Source organism: Camellia sinensis, chromosome 7 (assembly GCF_055761805.1).
Source record: "Camellia sinensis isolate YWXY chromosome 7, ASM5576180v1, whole genome shotgun sequence".
Lineage (NCBI taxonomy): Eukaryota > Viridiplantae > Streptophyta > Magnoliopsida > Ericales > Theaceae > Camellia > Camellia sinensis.
In genome coordinates this window covers 24,768,988-24,789,467 of record NC_138967.1, presented here as the reverse complement: position 1 = coordinate 24,789,467, position 20,480 = coordinate 24,768,988, and the positions used below count along the sequence as shown (strand labels likewise).

Sequence of the window (20,480 nt, the reverse complement as noted above, 5' to 3'; positions counted from 1 at the left end):
ACCGGAGCTTGATTCGGCTTTACGCCGCCAATGTAAAGATCTAGATGCCCGGCCGCGACCAGCTCTTCTAGGTGTTGCCGCAAAGGAAAACAATCCTCTGTTCGGTGGCCCCTCTCCCGGTGGAATGTGCAACGATACCACGGATTGTAGCCCTTCTGTCCATCGCCCAACTTAGCAGGAAACTGGACATACTCCTCATCTCGGATTTCACTAAGTATGCGATAAATTGGAATCTTGAAGACCGTGGTGATGCCAGTCCTCGCCTTCAATCTTCTGTTAGCATCTGCAACATCATCTCGGGCGTAGTCATCCCGGTCGTTCCGATGTCCTCGACCCCGATTTTTGTGATTCGAGCCACGGTCTGATTCCTCTGCTTGTTCATTTGTGATGCTGGACTCTTGCCCAACTGCGTGCACTTTGCCTGCTGTCTTCTTGTCTGTTGCTACTAGAATTGCCTTCACGGTAGAGGCTGACGCGTCATCCTCTACTCGGATGTGCTCATTGATGCGCTGCATGAGCTGGCCCATGGAGGTCGGTTGGTACATGGTCAACGAGTCCGCAATCTATGGCCGACCGGGAGACCACGCTTATATTGCGTTATTGCAAGGTTGACCGGGCAGTCCAAGATCTCGTTGAAGGTTTCCCAGTACCTTGAGTTGTACGCCTTCAGTGTGTCGCACGGTTCCATCTTGACACTTAGCAAGTGATCGACTTCCTTCGGTGTTTTTGTGTTGGTTTTGAAGCGTGTAACAAACGCCTCGGCCAACTGATGCCACCTCTGTATGCCTCCTTCTGGCAACCTCTCGAACCACTTTAAGCCCAGCTCGCCTAAACTTGACGGGAAGATTAGGCACATAAGTCCGTCATTTCGCCTATGTCCGGCCATAACCTGTCGGAAGTGGCTCACATGCATGTAAGGATTGGTTTTTCCGTCGTAGAGTGTGAACTTAGGCTGGTGGAAGCCTGCCGGAAGCGGTGTTGTTTCTATTTCCAGGGAGAAAGGGGTGGCGCTCAGCCTGGCCCAGTCTGTATCTTCAAAGAGTGGCACTGCTTGGCGGGGTGGAGGCATTCCGACCTCCTCGCTGGCGTGAACCCCATAGGATAACCGCTGGAACGCCGGTATTCTCTGAGCTTCGCGCCGGCGAGCCCGCTCCTTTAAGACTGCCCACAAATCCTCTGATTGAGCGGAGTAAGAGTACCTCGACGTCGTCTCCGGACGTGAGGGTCTGTAGGTGCTGTCCTGCACGCTAGACTTCTCTGCACCCACATCGGAATCACCAACCTGGTAACTTCTGGTAATAGATATGGATTGAGTACGTCGCTGACTCTGTCCGCCTGAACGGCGGGATGGGGTGCGCTCACTGTGGTCTCCCACTCCAGCTACTCCTTTCCCTTTGACATGCCGCTTCAGATCCTCCATCTCCGCCGCCATTCGCCGGATGACAGCATCTTGGTCCCCCAACTTACTTTCCAGGCGCCTGGCGTGTGAGTCTCTCCTCCGCCGGTGACCGTCTGGACTCCGCGAATGACCATGACTTCTTCCGCGCTTATCTCGCGCGTCTACTGACTGTCCTCCTGTGGGCGTCCCCAAGTCCGCCATTGGATGGATGGCGGGAGGACCTTCTCTCCTTCGGGTGAACTCCGGGGTGGCTCCGTCTATGGCAGACAACGGAAACTCGTCGTTGTTCGCCATGGACGGCGATCAGATGAACCTGGAAGACAAGGTTTTGTTTTTGCTCAGCAAGTCGGACTCAGCGACTAAATTTACTAAAAATATTTTACTCAGCAAGTCGGTCGTTAATAGTAAATTTCAGCGACTAAAAAGTAAATTTTTATTTTTCTTTCAGCGACTAAATTATTTTATTTTCCAAAACTATCTATATAGCGACAAAAATATTTTTTAGTCACTAAAATTACATTTTTGCCGATCAAAATTTTGGTCGCCAAAGATAAAAAGTAAATTTTTATTTTTCTTTCGGCGAATAAATTAATTTAGTTGCCAAAACTATCTATATAGCGACTAAAATATTTTTTAGTTGCTGAAATTACATTTTTACCGACCAAAATTTTGGTCGCCAAAGATAAAAAGTAAATTTTTATTTTTCTTTCGGCAACTAAATTATTTTAGTTGCCGAAACTATCTATACAGCGACAAAAATATTTTTTTAGTCGTCAATTGTGGCAAATTTGGAGACTAAATTATTTTTAGTCCCAATTGTGAGATTTTTAGCGACTAAATTTTTTTTAGTCGCCAAAAATTAATATACCCTGACTAAAAAAATTTATTAGCTAAATATTGTACTTTTATCGACTAACATAATTTTTTGTCGCTAATTCCACTACTTTTTGCAACCAAAATATTTTTAGTCGGCAAAAGTGGTCGTCAATTGTGTATTTTCTTGTATTGTTATCAGTTATACTAAATTGATACAAAATTTAAAATTAATGGTCAAAATTGGATTAATTAAAATTACATAGATCAAAATGACATAAAGGCCAAAATGCAGAGACTATCAATATAATTTACCCTTATTATTTTTCTTTTTTTGGGTGAAGGGAAGAGGGAAAAGGGAAAGAAATATGTTGCACCCTAGAATAATTTCATAATCAGTCTTTTAAGGGGACACATCCTATAAATAGAGTGTATAGCATGGCATGCATCAAATATGTGATTGATAATGTGTTACCTCATAAAAAATGACATGAATTACCAAACCCAATTAAATTGGTGGAAGTTATGAGGTATTATGATTAAAGTTAGGCTGTTGCTACCCTATTTCCACCAATAGATGATTTTATGAATCTTCTTTATGATGGTAAAAATTGTTGATTTTTGACCTCATTTTATTACACATTGCATTTACGAAAACTGATTAGGTTCATCGTTACATTTTTAGAAAGAGAGGTGGGCTAAAATAATTTATTAAAAGATAAAATAGGTTAAAATAGTCAATAAGGTCTTGTTTGGAAATATATTATTTTAGTAATTTTTTGACTAAAATATGAGATAAAAAAAACTAATATGTTTGAAATTACATTTTTGATTTTTTACGAAAAGGTGTGTAAAAAATAGAAAGAAAAAAATCTTTGACTTTTGATATAGGTTATAAACTTTTTGATTTTTTTAGTAATTTTAATCAAAAAAAATAAAACACTATTCTCTCACAAAAAAAATAAAACACTATTCTCTCACAGAAAAAAACGCTATTTTAATCACAAAAAATAAAACATCACATTCAATTCATAATCATTACACTATTCTCTCACAAAAAAAATAAAAAAAAAAAACCAAAAAATCAAAAAACCCTTCCCAAACCAAGCTTTTTAGCCCAAGCTAAAATAGCTAAAAAAATCAAAAAGCCAACCCACTTCCCAAACGGAAGCTAAGCCTCCGTTTGAGAAGTGGTAGCCTCCGTTTAGAAAGTGGGTTGGCTTTTTGATTTTTTGGCTTCGGTTTTCACTCGAGGTAGGAAGAACACACAGTAAGCCAGGCAAATGTACAAAAGAATGGGAGGGATGACACAAACTGAAATAGAAAGCCTTGAAGGTGCTAACACAGCATATGTCCCTGTAATGAATGCCACCAACATTGCAATCAGAGCACAAGTAGTAAGAATAAAAGCTAAAGCAATTTGCTTATTGATTACAATCGGGTTGTCAGCAATATTATAGAGTTGGGTAAGCACTGCCAAAACGGATAATGTCAGGGCAATGGTATCTGTTATCACAAAAGCCATGAAAGCTGCTTTTCTTGTTAGAATTGCCATTCCTTGGTTCGGGTCTTTGCTATCAACAATGTAGCCACCAGGCATGGTGATACCTGCTGTGAAGGTCACCGTTGCTATAAGTGTAGCCACTATCGAAATGGTTTCCTTCCATTTTGAGAAGTTTGCGAGTTCAAAAACAGATCCAGTTTCCTGTAAGAACAAAAACAAAAACTAAATTATAAACGTAAAAAAAATGGTAAATACTAGTGTTTGAAGTTTGACTACTCAAATTACCCTCCCATCTCTTTGATATTCTGTTTGAAGAATGTCCCAAGCTTCTTTCGCTTTTGTAGCTTCTATGATTCTTAGAAAGATCCAGTCTGAGACGCCTTGCTGGATTTGAGAAAGAGCTGCAGCATCCCTCTTTTGTCTCTCCCTGTCGCTCTCATCATCGCACCCATTCTCTACCGTTTCCCACAAATCCATAGATAGAAATAGAGTTCTCATCTTCACCTTCCAAAACGTGTAGTTCGTACCATCAAAAATTGGAATTTTGGCTGCCATGGAGTTTTAAGGATTTTCTTTCTTCACCTTGGACCAGATATCGCTTCTACAAACCAACAACTCTGATACCAGATGGCAGCCTTTTGTGTAGGCCTATGCAAGTTAGTTGTTGTTTCAGTATTAGAATTGAACAAAACAAACGAGAACTTGACCAGACTTTAGCAAGAAGAATAGTAGATTTTTCAACAGCAAAGCATCAAGTATTTATACATTGATTCTTCACAACTTGATGTCTAAAGACACCAAGGATCCTCTAGAGTGAAATTTTCCTAAAGTTTCCTAGAGTGCTACATTGTGTGGTTGAGATTTACTGGCAAGTCACATCAGAAAAATTGATGTGACTTGCCAGTAAATCTCAACCACACAATGTAGTACTCTAGGAAACTTTAGGAAAAAATCACTTTAGAGGATCCTTGCTCGTCTAAAGAAGTGTACAAAATATCAAACCATAGAGATTAACTATATTTTACAAAACTTAACCACACATATCTATGGTTACAGCTGTCATGCAGAAAAAGTTAATTAATCACTAATTGTCAAAAATCAGATTGAATTGAAGGGCAGATGTGATATGTATATATAAAAAAATTAAAAAGTCAATATCTTATTTAAGTCATTATTTTATTTAAATCACATCATTTTTATATCATATTACTTCAAACATAATTTATATTCAACTCATATTTCATAAAAAGTCAAAAAGTGCACTTATTTAAAACATGCTTAAATTTAAATTTGGTATGGTGTGTGTAGGCATTCTATTTTGACTGAACTTAAGATTTGGATACTTTTTTTTGAACACCCGATAATGAAAATAAGAATAGGCTTACAAAATTTTCAGTGAAAAGATAGAATTTAAGCTTTAATTTACTCCTTTATCTGTTTTGGACAAAATATTTTAAATCGGTTTTAACTTAAATTGTATATATTTGAATCATTAAAATATATTTTATTAGTCTATTTACTTTTATTTTATAATTTTATATGTTCTTGTGTATCTTTTTAGGTATTTATATATATATATACAAATAATATTTTTATATATTATTATATTATAAAATACATAGTAAATTTATGCGATACACAGTAATCTTTTGAAATCATTCCCTTCTCCACCGAATTTTTTTTTGTCTTTTTCTCAATTTTTTTTTTTCCCAACATGTTTTGTTCTTTTCTTTTCTTTTCTTTTTTTTTTTTTCTATAGAAAGGCAGGCGGGGGGAGGGAACTGGGAAGGAGAATCAAATACAAAAAAAAAAATTGTTTTCAGATAGAAGAAAAAATAAGGAAAAAGAGGGAGAGAGAGAGAGAAAAAAAAAAGGAAGAAATTGACTTTTAAAAGAGGGGAAAAAAAGGTCTGAAATATATATATATATATTTACCAAACCTTTCTTTCAATTCTCTCCATCATCTTTTCACCAATACACCATTCAAAAAATACCATTAAAGTTGAAATTCTAAACTTTAGACTAAGAATTAAAAACATATTCCACAACCTTGAGGATAATCAGAAGAAAGTTTGGAATTTAGAAAATTCACCATTTTTCCAAAAGGTGAATTTTTCCAAACTTTCACTCAATAAAATGTGATATAAACTGTGATAAACTATTTTGCCGCTTTGAATGGCCGGTTTCAAACCACCTACATAAACTATTGTAATTTACTGTTTTACATAAATTGTTGTAATTTACCACTTTAAATAGTCGGTGTTTCACCACCTACACAAACCGTTATAATTTACCGGTTTAAATGGTTGGTGTTTCACCACCTACGTAAACTACTATAATTTACCGCTTTAAATGGTCAACGTTTCACGACCTGCATAAATTGTTATAATTTATTGCTTTATATGATTGGTTGAACCACCTAATTTTTTAGAGATGTGACCCTGCCGGAATAGTTACCGCCGAAATAGTGACCAACAGATGAATAGAATGCACCAGAAGAATAATCCGCCGAATGAATAGTGCTCCGAATAAATGTGTTTTCTCCGGCGAAACAGAGCAGTCACCCAATAGCAAGTAGAACAATTTTCGATGATGCCATTATGATACCTAATGAAGCCAATGTTCGCCATTCATGCCCATATCGACGAGGCAAGAGTGTGCCCACGTATGCTGTTCCATGATCGTATCGACGAGTTATGTTCTTATCAAGTGTTGCTTTTCCATACCCGTATTGACAAGTCATGGAAGTATTAAATACCAAGCGGTGCCATCCCATGGTCGTATCAACAAGTCAAGGGGTTTAATAGATGCCATTTCACGCTCACATTGGCAAGTCATAGGGTTTACGTGGCAAGTGGTACCTTTTCCATACTCGCATCAACAAGACATAGGGGTTGTAAATACCAAGTAGTGCCTTTCCATGCTCACGTCGGCAATACATGGGGGTTTAAATGCTATTTCACGCTTGAATCAGCAAGACGTAGGAATTTAGATGCCAAGTGGTGCCTTTTCATGCTCGCATCGACAAGACATAGGGGTTTAAACGCTATTTCACGCTTGCATTGGCAAGACGTGGGAATTTAGATGCCAAGTAATGCTTTTCCATGCTTGCATCAGCAAGACATGGGGTTTAAACGCTATTCCACGCTCGTATCAGCAAGATGTGGGATTTAGATACCAAGTAGTGCTTTTTTATGATCGCATTGGCGAGACATGGGGGTTTAAATGCTATTTCACGTTCACATAAGCAAGACATGGGAATTTAAATACTATTCCACGTTCGCATCGGTAAGACATGGGGATTTAAATACTATTCCACGCTCGCATCGGCAAGACGTGAGAATTTAGATGTCAAGTTGTACCAAGTGATTCTAAACTTTGCCAAGATGTATTAAGGGATTTTACTAGGATTTTGCCAATTGTTTGCCGAAATGTATTACACGATGCCAAGTTTTGCCAGAATCTTGCCAAATGTATTAAATGGTGCCAAGTTTTACCAAGTGGGTGCCAAAATTTACCAAGTGATGCTAACTATTTTGTCAAAATTTTGCCAATTATTTGTCAAGTAGGTGTCGAAATTTACCAAGTGGTACCATGATGCCAGATGTGATTTTGAGGAATTTTATGTCATTGTGAGAAAATTGATGATATATCCAATCTAAAGAGGGTGCAAGGCATTAGGTCTATAGATATTTTTATTGGTGAGAGGTCCACCATTTGTAAAAGAGTTTGGTGAGAAATCCTTTTGTTAGTTTTAGAAGACATTTTCCAATTTGACCTCCTTAATTTATCTGTTGACTATTTTTTTTTATCTATTTAATTTTTTTGACTATCTGTTCAATTTTTTTTCTATCTGTTCAAATTTTGACTATCTGTTCAATTTTTTCTTCTTATCTGTTCAAATACCTGTCCACATTTTATTATCTGTTTAAATATATATTTTTTTAATTTTGTTTATCGGTTGAAATACCATGTCAAACCAAGTTCTATTTGTTGAAATAGAAAGCCAACAACAATGGTTAATAAACCTATCTGTCTAATTTTTTGAATACTATTTGAAAGTCGCTATCAAGTAATGATATTAACATGATACCAGTAATCATATTTTTAAATGCTGCTATGTGTTTATTTATTTGAATGTCGAAATGGGTTTCTCACCTAATCCTACTAATAGCAGATGCACACAAAGCATCACAATTAATTAACAATTAATTACGTAAATGGAGGTTTATTCTATTCTTATTAGAGAGAGAAAGGGTTTATCATATTTTTTTTAAAACAAGTTTCAACGAAATTTAATATTGAAATTTAAATGATAAATGCTTTTGTAAATAAATAAATTAATTAAAAAATAATTCTGAAATGAATAAAAAAGTGAAAACTATCTCATAATTTTAATCTAAATCACGGGATAAATTTTTTTTTCTTTGGTTATTAGCTTTTATAATAATTTTTTTGCTTTTTGTGTTTTTAACTTTTTATAATAGTTGCATTCACCAGACCGTAAGAGTGAGCATTGAATGTATGATAGTAGAATAAAAATTAGCCTAAACATCTCACATATTATCCTATATTTTATATTAATGTTTAAGTATTAAAATTTTGAAAAACGATCGAAACCAATCGCATAAAATAATTGTCGTCCATATCACATGATTGGACTTGTTACTATTAAATATATAATTCACCAGGTTGTTTCACTTTTGTTATGTGAAATTATGTAGAAACTATTTAGTAATTAAAAGGTGAAGAAATAAAACACCCAACTAATATTATAAGAAATCATGAACATTTTTTTATTTGTTCATTGAAATTGACAAACAAGTTCATACCATTAGTTTTTTTTTTTTTTTTTTGGTTTTGAAATTAATTAAAACCAAGAGGGAAAAAAAATTAATTTCAACTAAGAAGAATGAACAGGCATCAACTAATAAAGGGACAAAACGTATTTCACTTAAAAAATTTAACTTAGATCAAAAAAAAATTAGTGATTTCAAGAAAATCCAATCAATTCGTATGTATTAATATGTGAGTTTGAAAAGCCACTAATCACTACAAGAAATAACACTTTGGCAACCAACTTTTTGGTCACAGAAAGATCAAATCTGGTCGCTAATAGTTTTTAGCGACCAAAAAAAGTTGGTCGCAATTTAGTCACTAAAAACCCGTCAGAGAAGGTTTTTGGCGACCAAAAGTGAAGTTGGTCGCAGAAAACTATCATTTGCAATCACATATTTTGATCGTGGAAAGGACTTGAATTTGTCAAAAGTTGATCGTGTTGCGACTAATAATTTGGTCGCTAAAAGTTAACTTTTAGCGACCATCTATTTTGGTCGCTGAAAGATAACATTAGTGACCAAATATTTGGTCACTAATAGGATTTAAACTTGTTCAGACTGAGAATTTGCGACGAAAATATTGGTTGCGGAAAGAAAGGTTTTTGCGACCGAGAAGAAAATTGGTCGTAGAAATTGAGTATTTGCAATGAAAACATTGGTCGCTAAAAGTAGGGTTTTGGCGACCAAGAAGAAAGTTGGTCGCGAAAAGGTTTGTTTTTTCTGCGACCAACTTTGGTCGCCAATAGTCATTCCTAGAACCTTATTGCAACTAAAATCGTATTGGTCTCAAAAAAGCTTTTAATTTCAAAAATGATTTTTTTAAATATAATGCTAAATTTTTTGTAACACCTATAATACATTTGCAATTAATACATAATTCATGTCCATCCAATCAATTTCAATATACCAATCTATCAACAATCCAATCTAAAAACAAAAAATCATCAATTATAAAGTCAAAATAGTAGTTAATGAATGTATTTACAACCACCCGTCAATATTAACACATTACACGTCCAAAATAACCATCCATCCTTACAACGAATTCACCACATCAAAAAATATTTAACAAAACATCAAAGATTTCAAATGCATGTCATATTTGTCCGATGCGAAGTATCTCAAAAACTCCACGTATATATGCACAACTTAGAATTAATGCATCGGCAAACTCAGGTCCATAAACACGCATGACTACGCCTCTAGCTACCTGCAATAAAAAAAAAAAAAATTGAAGAAAGCGTTGTTAACACTTTTGTTTACATTTTTGAAGAAAGCGTTGTTGCACGCATGACTAATTTTCTTGATAGACACTGTAGTTTTCTCCTTCTCTATTCATCTACTTTTTTTTTCTTTTCTTTTTTCTTTTTTTTTAAATTCACCTGCATATGTTTGGGTTTAGGGAAAATCTTTGGAATTTCTCACAAGCACTACTTGGGTAGTAATTTTTTTTTTCAAAGATTGATCACTACTTCGGTAGTACTTGACATAGGAATTTTCCGTCTTTTCATCTACAATTCTTGGCAACCAAACAACAGCAAAAAGAAAGCAAAGTCCTGTTTGTAGTGTGCACACAAGTCTTGCATCTATATATATATATATACACAGGTAAGATTAGCATCTGCAACTAGCCAAGACCAACTGGGTCACCAATCATGAAGCTATTTTTTAATTGTATTTGGTTCTAATGATCGGTTTTCTCAGCAAACAAACGGAGAAGAGAAAATATTGAAAAAAAAAAAAAACAATCTTGCATCAGAAACAAATATACTAACACAAGGGTATATAAGAAAAATGATAGAGAAGCACAGATCGATTACAAATCAATCAGAAAGTCTATGTATGAAAATCAAATGATAGAGATATAGATATAGACATAGATATGGATTCTTCACTAGAAATAAAAATGAGGGGCGGCGAGTTGACAAATTACAGAGAGCATTTGATGAAACAGTACTGATTAGTGGGATCTAAAAAAAAATCATTGTACATTGAGAGAGAGAGAGAGATAGACAGAGAGACAAAGAGATAGAGACAGAGACAGAGAGACTGCCCTAGTAAGCACAATGGCGGAGCCGAAGATGAAAATGTAGCAAAATAGGGGATAAAGTGAACGGAGATAGTGGCTAGGGTTTGATGAACTGATCGGAAGTGAGGAGTTGCAACAATGAAAAAAGAAGGTCAATCGATTATATATATATATATATACACGAACAAAGAGAGAGATTGTGAGAGAGAGACACTAACTTGGTAATTACAAGGCGGAGGCGAAGATGAAAAGCAGCAAAACTAGGGGATGAAGTAAGGAGATGGTGGCTAGGGTTTGATGAACCGATCGGAAGCTCAAGGAAACAAGAAACGTGTTTTTTATTAAGGAAAGAGGGCAACAATGAAGAAAGCTCAAGGCTCAGGAAACATGTTTTTGATTTAAGAATTTCAAAACTACGTAGTTTTGTTACAGTATATCTTTTTTTCTTTTGTGACCACAATCTGCTGGTCACCAAAAGGTTTGACGTCCCGCCTTTTTTTTTTTTTTTTTTTTTGTGCTCCCACCATTACTTTTGGCGACCACATTTTGTATTTGGTTACAAATACTTACCTATTAGCCACCAAAAAAATGTTGGTCGTGAAAACATAATCATCCGTGACCAAAATAAATGTTGGTTGCAGATTAGTGTACTTTTCGCGACCAACTCAAAAAAGGTGGTCGCCAAACGTGCTTTTTCTTGTAGTGAATGTATATTTTTACATCCTCCACTTGGAAGGCCAAGACCTTTTTGCATATTTTCATAAATAACATTGTTAGGTTTTATTCTTGGCAATTCCGTTTGACAAAACTCCTTTCAGTTGTATTTATTTTCGCACTTTTATTTCAGTGAGGCTATGAGTGTTTAGATGCGAATCCAACCCGAATTGTGCCTTTCAAAGAAATTTGTGATGCTAATACTTTCAAGATTGCCACTTCGCTGATTATGACGGGGATCGAGCTGCCCGGTCAGCTCGCGAGGGTCTAGGGGGCAGCGCCCCTTGGCGGGCCCGAGGCAGCGCCACGACAGGGTCAAGGGGCAGGGCCCCCGAAGCAAAATGTAAATATGCATTCCAAGTAAGAATGCTGGGTTTCAGAAGTTTGTTAGGTCTGTAAAAATACTGGAAGGTGTGATTTTGCGCTCGAGCGGGTTCTCCAGCGCTCGAGCGGACCTCTGTTATATCACGCGCATATTTTGCTAAAGCCGCTCGAGCGGGCTGTTGGGCGCTTGAGCGGAGATCGCGGGACAGATTCTATAAATTCGCTTGTTGGGTCAGATTTTAGGATTACTACTCCAGATCTTCTTTTTGGATTCTAGGGTTTATATCTGGGGATACTTTGTGAGTTTTCTTTGATGTTTTATTGAGTATTCAACTCATGGTTTAAAGAGAGTACATCAAAGGTTGTGTTTTGTTCTACAAAAGAGAGAGTTGTTCTTCGGTGGATTCTGAAGAATTCGAGCTTGAAGCTTTGGTGGATTCCGGGGTGGCTCATCGTAAAAACAATTCCGAGGTGAAGACGGGTTGGAAGAGGCACATAGAGGTTGGTTCAATTAGGCGTAGATTCGCTAGGTAATTGAGAGTATACCTGTGTAATTCCTTTAAACCTTCTTAGTGGATTGTTTTGTGGCTGTTGCCCATGGTTTTTTTATCACAGTTGGAGGTGTCCAATTATGGTTTTTTCCACGTAAAAGCGTTGTGTCTCTTTGTCTGGATTGTTTGATTGGGATTGTTATATTCTGCTTAAAATTGATACATAATTACAAATCAACATCTAGGGGATTTCTAGATTTTTCAAACATTATCATAGTTTGTTCAAATATATTAGGTTTTTTCTACAAAAGTAAAATACATGATAAAGAAGCTTAGGCAATTAAAAATCAATACACTAGAACTATGTACAAAGAGAGAAAATAGAGCAGAAAGGCTGATGAAAATTTTACACAAATCAATTAAATAAATGATAAAGAAACTTAAACAATTAAAAATCAACATACAAGAACTATGAACGGAGAGCAAAAATAAATAAAAAAATATTGTGAAACATAATTTTACACAAATCAATTAAGTAGATGATAAAAAAACTTAAATAATTAAAAATTAATATACCAGAACTATGAACGGAGAATGAAAATAAATATAAAAAAAAAATTGTGAAACCTAGTTGATTGAGAGATAATGCGATCGATTGTTTGGTTCTGAAACAAAGTGGGATGTTATGTTTTGATTTAAATCCATTGGGCTATGAAACAAATTTTATTTGAAACATCCGAAACAAAGTGGGTAATGCTGATTGTAGAATCTATTTTAAATAACGAAACATGGTTGTTCTAGAACCCTCTGGAGTAGAGGCGGTTATTATTTGTGAAAGTGACGCAGTGGGTTGTGATGGGTGGTTGTTCTGAACCTTCTGAAATAGAGTCAATTATTAATACACAAAACCAATTGAAAAAAAAAAAAAAAAAAAAAAAATCTAAGGGCTATCAATTTACCAGTGAGGCCACTTTGAATCATTACCACTTATTCAAAGTAGATCAATTGTAAACATATTTATTTTCTTTATATATTTTATTGATTTGAATCTCACAAAATTTCTCTCACTTACCGTTCATGAGAAGGTAGTGGAGGAGACAAATATTGAAAAAGCCACAATAGAGGAATTAATAAAAAAAAATAATCCCATTATGATATTTGAAGGTATTTGATGAGAATGTAGGGGATGAGAAAAAAATTGAATAGATTGTAGTAGTAGAATTATTAAAAAAAATAATCATATTATGATGTATTTGAAAGTGTTTGAATACCGAAAGGTGTTTGGTTGTTCAGTAGATATAGATTGTTATGTGATGTTTAATAAGTTTGGAATGATACTTTCGAGATACACAAATAATAGAAAATATATGTACTCTTTAGACTTTTAAAATAGTAATAATAATAATAATAATAATATTTAAATACCCCAGGCCCAGTCCTTTTATACAAGTTTCAAAAAAACAAAAAAACCAAAATAACAAACTTGGGTAGGTAGCCAAGGTTTCAACTTTGGAGGGTCGCGGAGGAAAGTGAGTCCGCTCAAGTTAATTGACTAAAATATTATTTTAATTAATTAATTTATCCATCTAAATATGTATATATATATTTTGAGAAGGAAAAAAAAAAAAAAAAAAAAAAATCAGCATTTGGTTTCAGTTTTCTGAAAATTGAGTTTTTTTTTGTTTTTAATTTTTTTTTAAATTTATTTTTAGTGAACATTTTTAAAGTATTAAACAATTTGTTTACTTTTTTAGATGCACCTTACTTAGATATATCTAAATAGTAAAATATTTGTGAAAAAATATTTCAAAAAATTAATAAATATACAAAAATAAGAAAAATGTATTGAATTTTCGTCTTTTTTTTTGTATTTTTGATATTTAGTGATTTTTTAAAAAAAAAATTTAACAAATATTAAACTTTTTAAATATATTTTTATTAGGTGTGTCTAAAAATTAAAAAAAAAAAATTGCTTAAAATATTTAAAAAAAATCAGTGAAAACAAAAAAAAAATACGGAAAACAAAAATATAAAATTTTCTGAAAAGTAAATTTTAAAAACTAAAACTGAACAGAGTGAATGGTTTAAACAACTTTAACATAATCTAACAATCATATGTAAAGTATTTATGTTAACAAGAAATTCAATAAATATGTTTACAAACCGTTCAAAAATGATGTTTGGGTTGCCCACCGGGCCCAAATAGACCTACCTGCATGCTCTAGAGAAACCCACCACAGAAGACCTTCCTAAACATGGTTTTATAAACAAATAATAAGTTCTGAAATCGGATCCATGAAAAATAAAAATAAGAAGAAAAAGACCACTTGAATTTGATCAGATAGAAAATTGAGAAAATAATTTAAGTCTCCGTTTGGGAAGTGGGTTGACTTTTTGACTTTTTGGCTTTTTTGGCTATTTTAGCCTGGGCTTAAAAGCTTAGTTTGAGAATGGCTTTTTGGCTTTTTGGCTTTTTTGAGTTTTTTTATGAGAGAAGAATGTAATGATTATGGGTTGGATGTGATGTTTTGTTTGTTATGGCTAAAATAGCCTATTTTGTTTTTTGTGGCTAAAATAACCAAAAAAACCTGCAAACCCACTTGCCAAACACAGGCAGTAGAGATAATTACTAAGATTATGCAAAAATAAAGGACAATACAATTGACCCAACTTCATATATAAAGAACAAAACAACAAACGACTCTAAATCAAGAACAAATGAGTGAAATGTGACTCTACAAAACTGTTTACAATTATCTGTGTTAGCACCCAAAACGGCACTACAAGAATTAACACTTTTGGCAACAAAAAAATTGGTCGCTAAAAGTCTATTTTTGGTCGGCAAAAGTTATCCGCGACCAATTTTTTTTGTCGCTAGTTTGGTCGCCAATTGAGGGTCGGCAAAAGTAATTCGCGACCAAAATTTTCGTTGGTCGGGAAAAGTTACATTTGCCGACTAAATTTTTGGTCGCTAAATATTTATTTACTGCGACTAATCCATTTTGTCGCTAAAACATTTTGGTCGCGAAAAGTTGCCTTTTGCCGACCAAATTTTTTAGTCGCCAATTGTCACATTCCACGACCAAAATTAGTTTGGTCGCCAATTGTGACATTTCGCGACCAAAAATTTTGGTCGCCAATTGTGACATTTTGCGACCAAAATTAGTTTGGTCGCCAATTGTGGCATTTCGCGACCAAAAATTTTGGTAGCCAATTGTCACATTCCGCGACTAAAAATTTTGGTCGCCAATTGTGACATTCTGCGACCAAAATTAGTTTGGTCGCCAATTGTCACATTTGGTCACCAACATCCAACAAAAGAAACCTGTAATTTATAATAATCCATCCAATTTATTCAATATAATCTGTAATTTACAAAAATCATTCAAACCAACAATTAAATTGAATCATGAACATTCAACAAAATACATAGATCAACCATTTCTGAACCTGTTTAATTAAAATCAGCAACTATTATAACTTTTCATCCACAAATAATTCCAAACTACATATTTCATCTAACATAAAAATTTAAGACATAGCAAATACTTGTTATTATGTTTAAAATTTTTATCCATGTACATCAACCAAAAAATATAACTAGTAGTCTACTAAATATTTTTTATACACACCCATCCAAAAATATAACTACTAGTGTATCCAAAAATATAACTACTAGTCTACCCTTTTTCTACCCATATCGAATCTCTAATCTCCTGGACTGATAGTCAGTGCAGTTTGAACAGGAAACAAGTTCTATGTAAGTGCTGGATGCAGGAAACCATCCTTCCAAATCATACTTCTTTGCAGCTGCATCATTCAAAGCACTGGAAACAATAGCCACAATTTGATAGGGTAGTTTTAGCTGCAATAGAGAGAATTATGTCATACTTGTAGGAAAGAAAAATGCATAATTAAATAGAGAAAAATCAATTCGTCATCAGCAGGAGCCCATAGCTGCAATAGAGAGAATTATGTCATACTTGCTGGCAGTGCTGTCAATTAGTGGGGCCTTCAATTGGCAGCAGAGAGATACAGCTATGAGAAAAAGTCTACTTGGTCTCATTAGAAAAACTGTTTCTAGTGACTTTTCATGGTTTTCTCTGTTGGCCTCAGTTACTGAGGCAAAGTATAGGGCCACCAGGCGGTTCGATACATCACGTAACCACATATCCGGGTGCAACAGAAGCTCTGAAATCATTTCCCATATATCCTGTAAATTAAAATTAGAATTTAAAAAAAAAATGAAGAAAAAATAAGCCCATCAAAAACTCAGTAATGAAAGGAAAACAGTAACAAATATTAGCAATTAGTTTACAAATGATCTTTTTGATTTTATGTAGGATTAGGATACTTCCCCAGAATCCAAGACAGCCCAACTACCCAAACCATGCTAAAGAGATGTTAGATTCACCAGTAAACTTTTGGGGCAACTAGTTACCTATTATGAAATACCGACACGTTGCATGAGGTCACGTATCAGTGTCCCAGATGAATGGGGCATGGATGCATCCAGATATGTTGTTGACAAGCAAAAAAGGGTATCTGATTTTTGTTATTTTTAAAACAAATTCCAAACACTTGATGGACAAGGCGGGACATGGCACCACACAACTGTTTTTCTTTCTGACATTTTTTTTTTCCTAAAAGAAAGAATTTATTAAATGAAACTAATCATAGATAGAGTGAACCCGTCATTGTGATTGTTGCCAGCCTCATTGAAACCCTAGATTGAAGGCTTCAGCGACCACAATCACAGCCTTTGTCGAAGCCCTGGATATCAAAGCATCCATCGCAATTGAAGAGTTTGCCAAATCCCCCATTGCAGTCAAAGCCCCTCACCGAAGCCCCAATTTTCATCAAATTAGACGAAATTCTTAACAATAAAGATGTGAACTACAAAAGGGCCCAAAACCACATAAGGCAATTTTTGTTATTTTTTAATGTTTAGGAGGTGCAATGCAAATGGGCAAATCCACAGCAGGGGATGAGGAGAAAAGTGGATTTTGCCCAAATATACTTTATAATTAACCACGGAATTGTACTGCAAATGCATTTAGCAATAATTTATGATTCAAGACAAGGTGATCAGGTCATTGTTAATTGTTACACTCATCAAACTGACCCACAAAACTGGTTCAAATTGCCAGCCCAATATTGGAAGGCTCCTTACTTCAATTAGTCCCCATGCCAGACGGCCCTTCTCTTTTGTTAATTAAAGTAGTTTTCAGGCTACCAATACGACCCCACCTACAGCCTTATCCCAAAAAATGATGGCTCTCACTCTCACGAAGGTTTGAAATGCTATGTTGCATGTGTTACAAACATTTTAATATAGAATAAATATACACAGAAATGAAGGAAATAATTATCATGCACGTAGACACATACAATGAATAGGCTTATACCTCAAGATCCTTTGCTAAGAACAAATCATGGAACTGATGCAGTATCTTCTCCAACAAGACTAGTGAGTAATATGCCTCTTTCCAAAAGGGAACTGTAGCTTCAACAGAAAGATCTAGCTGTCCATTTGTAAGAACATTGATAGCAGACTGGAAAATGCTTCTCATCACTGGCAACACACCATTCACATGTTTTTGAAAGCCTTTCCTCATTACTTCAACCAATAATCCCAAGACCTACACAAAAATGTTTTAAAGCCAAAAAACAAATAAACAAAACCCATATAGTACAACTTCAAAGCAAAGAAAGCAAACACACAACTTGCTATTCATGACTCAAATTAGATTCCAGAGTTCATACTACTGCATAATTATACAAAGAATGTGTGTGCAAGAGAGAAACAGGAGACAAGGGGAGGGAGGTGAATATGGATTCCATCACATTCAGCATCCAATTATTAAGGGCCCGTTTGGTTCCAGTTGTGTTCCATGTTTTCATGTTGTTGTTTTCAAAAATTTTGAAAACACAACAGAAAAATATGTTTGGTGCTTGCTTTTGTTTTTAATCTTTTTGAAATCTATCTTCAATACAAGGTTCAAAAAATGACAACACAAAAAGGATGTTTTCACCTTCACCAAATCAAGTGAAAACATGCGAATGAACAGTAAACAAAACCCAATTCCCACTTCGAATTCTCTTAGAAAAAAACAAAAACATGTTTGATGTTATATCCTTCGGTCTTTTTTCAAAAATTAATGTAATTTTTTCACTTCTGTTAAAGCATATGATCAAACTTTAATGTGTTTAATGTTGCATATGGTCAAAATTTAATGTGAATGCAGGCTCACACATGCTAGCTAAAAATCTGCAAAATATACAACTTGCAGACCAGTTTTGATTACTTTACCTGGGCTGCAGCACTCCATAAATGCTACTTTCCACCTAAGTACCAAGAGAGACTATACTCGAGAATGGAATGAAGTGAATGCGGGCTCACATGCCCAATCAGAAGCTTTACAGCAGCGCCAGTCATGGAGCGGACTTTGTTGTCATAATCATTAGCCAAACAAACCACCAAATGAACAAATATGGTCTGGGAATGCTCATCTATAATGGCTTTTGGGAACTTGATTACAATTGCATGGAGCATTTCAAGCACAGCTTCTCTTCCCGTCGAATGTTCATACCTGCAAGAAAATTAAATCACTGTAAGAGAAATTAAAAATAATAGAGGTAAATGAGATGTGGATAATTACTATATCCTTGCCTCAGATTTGAAAGCAAGAAATAAAGATGCTGCTGCAAACGTTTCTCTGAAAGATGATAGTCAAGTAAGAATTGCAATAGAATTTGACTGCATTTTTTGCGAATTGGCTCCACTTGACTTGTTACCAGAAGTTCTGCAACCCGAGTCACAAGATCATATATCTCATGGACTACAAGTTTGCGGTTCACTATAGCCTTTAAAAGTGAAAGAGCAACAAACAAGGGATTTCTTTCGAGATCAATAAATAAAGGAAACTGGATCACCATATGCAATTGATCTGTGGAAAGCGTAATCCTAGTGCTCCGCAGAAGCACTGTTAGCAAACTTAGACATGATTGCATCACAGGGCTGCCAGCATTTACAGAGCCTTAAGCTATAACCAACAGAGAGGTCTTTATCTTGTCAGCTTGTGATTCAAGAGATGGTAGAGGCAGCCTCACCAGTGGAGCAAGGCACCTGAGCGCTGCAGAAATGATATCTTCGTATTTGGCAGTCAAGCAGTCAGTGAGCAATCTTACAAAAGGATCCAACATTGATAACAGTTGTTCGTCCTTTTTGTTAAGTTTAGTATTCTTCATGGAATTGTGCAGCACCCCAAGAGCAAACACTGTAATAAGATGTGAAGATTGTGAGCCAGAGTCAATTAACCTGCCTGATGTAATAGTTTTGCAGCTTGCCTCATCTCCAGATTGCTGATTGGCCTTTGCACGAGTTTCATGGGTAATGCCATCTTCTATGAGGCCATATAAAAAGATAAAGAGGTCTGTCTGATTAACTGATGGATTGCACTCAATACCAGCAGCTATGTTGTTTAACATAGTTTCCAATTTCGATTTCATTTTTGGGGTTAAATGCTTCTGCAGACAAGTTGTAACAGGTGAAAGCAACTTCAAGGCATGCGTTTTGAATGTGCTGTTTTGGGCAATTAATTTCAGGGTTTCGAAAGACTTGCGCTTTCTAGTCTCTTTCATTTTTGAAGCAATCTTTTCCACTTCCTTTTCCTCAGAAACATCTCCAAAAATATCATTCTCCACCATAGAAAGAAGTTCTTCCAAACAATAATCCAACTTCCCACTAATTGGATTCACAAGACACTTAGACAAAATAAAATTAAGAGTATATCCCAATACATGCAACTCATATCCTCGTTTTAAGGTTGCTCTCAAGACTTTGACAATGAACTGCAGGTACTCCAACCCCCGCTCCTTCAAACAGGCAGTCAAAGCAGTCCTAGCTTCATCACGTATACTTTCCAAACGATTTTTGAGGAAGTTTGAATGCAATGGACAATACTTGGAAGATGTAATTCCATGACATCATCAGGAAGCAACTTTAGCACTTCGATGACAGCCACATTTCGCCCATAAACGAAGAAGATGTGAAGTCAGCTGCTGCTTATGTGCTTTTATATAGGAGGGTGAAAACAGATTTGGATGCAATTGAGTTATTCGAGGGCTTCTTCAAGGTTGGCAAATTTTGGTCCAACTTTGAGCTAGTATAATTTAAAAAATAGATTTGGATGCAAATCAGCACTCAGAAATATATATATTTGATTTGATATTGTTTATTTCTCTACATGTTAATCACTTCTAAGGAGTACTCCATCAATGACAAAACCAGTACTTCACATCTCTCTTTTCTACATGTCATCTATTCTTTTATTTGTTGAATTGACTCACTAGTAAACATTAAGCA

The 20,480-nt window shown here is 35.1% G+C and overlaps 3 protein-coding genes across 4 annotated transcripts; all 3 read right to left on the bottom strand.

Annotated features, from left to right (window-relative positions):
• Positions 1–3,207: 3,207 nt before the first annotated feature.
• LOC114314543 (uncharacterized) lies at positions 3,208–4,445 on the bottom strand. The gene is made up of 2 exons (XM_028261022.2): positions 4,002–4,445; positions 3,208–3,917 (listed from the first exon to the last, which is right to left on the bottom strand). Exons 1-2 carry the CDS (start codon positions 4,269–4,271, stop codon positions 3,417–3,419), a joined length of 771 nt encoding a protein of 256 aa, XP_028116823.1. The 5' UTR covers positions 4,272–4,445; the 3' UTR covers positions 3,208–3,416.
• Positions 4,446–15,542: 11,097 nt separating this feature from the next.
• LOC114287495 (uncharacterized) lies at positions 15,543–20,123 on the bottom strand. Of its 2 annotated transcripts, none has more exons than XM_082877588.1 (5): positions 18,786–20,123; positions 18,426–18,705; positions 17,521–17,754; positions 16,096–16,325; positions 15,543–15,977 (listed from the first exon to the last, which is right to left on the bottom strand). In XM_082877588.1, the coding sequence occupies exons 3-5, from the start codon at positions 17,728–17,730 to the stop codon at positions 15,974–15,976; spliced, it is 444 nt and encodes a 147-aa protein (XP_082733714.1). In that variant the 5' UTR covers positions 17,731–17,754; positions 18,426–18,705; positions 18,786–20,123; the 3' UTR covers positions 15,543–15,973. The 2 variants fall into 2 exon arrangements, with proteins under 2 accessions (XP_082733714.1, XP_082733715.1); XM_082877589.1 differs by having other exon boundaries at positions 19,049–19,162.
• Positions 18,450–19,822, bottom strand: LOC145795672 (uncharacterized). Its single transcript, XM_082880524.1, has 3 exons — positions 19,170–19,822; positions 18,786–19,079; positions 18,450–18,705 (listed from the first exon to the last, which is right to left on the bottom strand). Exons 1-3 carry the CDS (start codon positions 19,820–19,822, stop codon positions 18,450–18,452), a joined length of 1,203 nt encoding a protein of 400 aa, XP_082736650.1.
• Positions 20,124–20,480: the final 357 nt, after the last annotated feature.

What these genes read in the sequence shown, in the direction of transcription:
- LOC114314543 (XM_028261022.2), bottom strand. Translation starts at nt 4,271, where the DNA reads ATGGCAGCCAAAATTCCAATTTTTGATGGTACGAACTACACGTTTTGG. An exon ending in AATATCAAAGAGATGGGAGG is followed by an intron (nt 3,918 to 4,001) that starts GTAATTTGAGTA and finishes TTGTTCTTACAG; the next exon opens with GAAACTGGATCTGTTTTTGA.
- LOC114287495 (XM_082877588.1), bottom strand. Translation starts at nt 17,730, where the DNA reads ATGAGGAAAGGCTTTCAAAAACATGTGAATGGTGTGTTGCCAGTGATG. An exon ending in TCTTAGCAAAGGATCTTGAG is followed by an intron (nt 16,326 to 17,520) that starts GTATAAGCCTAT and finishes TTTAATTTACAG; the next exon opens with GATATATGGGAAATGATTTC.
- LOC145795672 (XM_082880524.1), bottom strand. Translation starts at nt 19,822, where the DNA reads ATGGTGGAGAATGATATTTTTGGAGATGTTTCTGAGGAAAAGGAAGTG. An exon ending in GACAAGATAAAGACCTCTCT is followed by an intron (nt 19,080 to 19,169) that starts GTTGGTTATAGC and finishes GCGGAGCACTAG; the next exon opens with GATTACGCTTTCCACAGATC. An exon ending in TTCTTGCTTTCAAATCTGAG is followed by an intron (nt 18,706 to 18,785) that starts GCAAGGATATAG and finishes ATTTTCTTGCAG; the next exon opens with GTATGAACATTCGACGGGAA.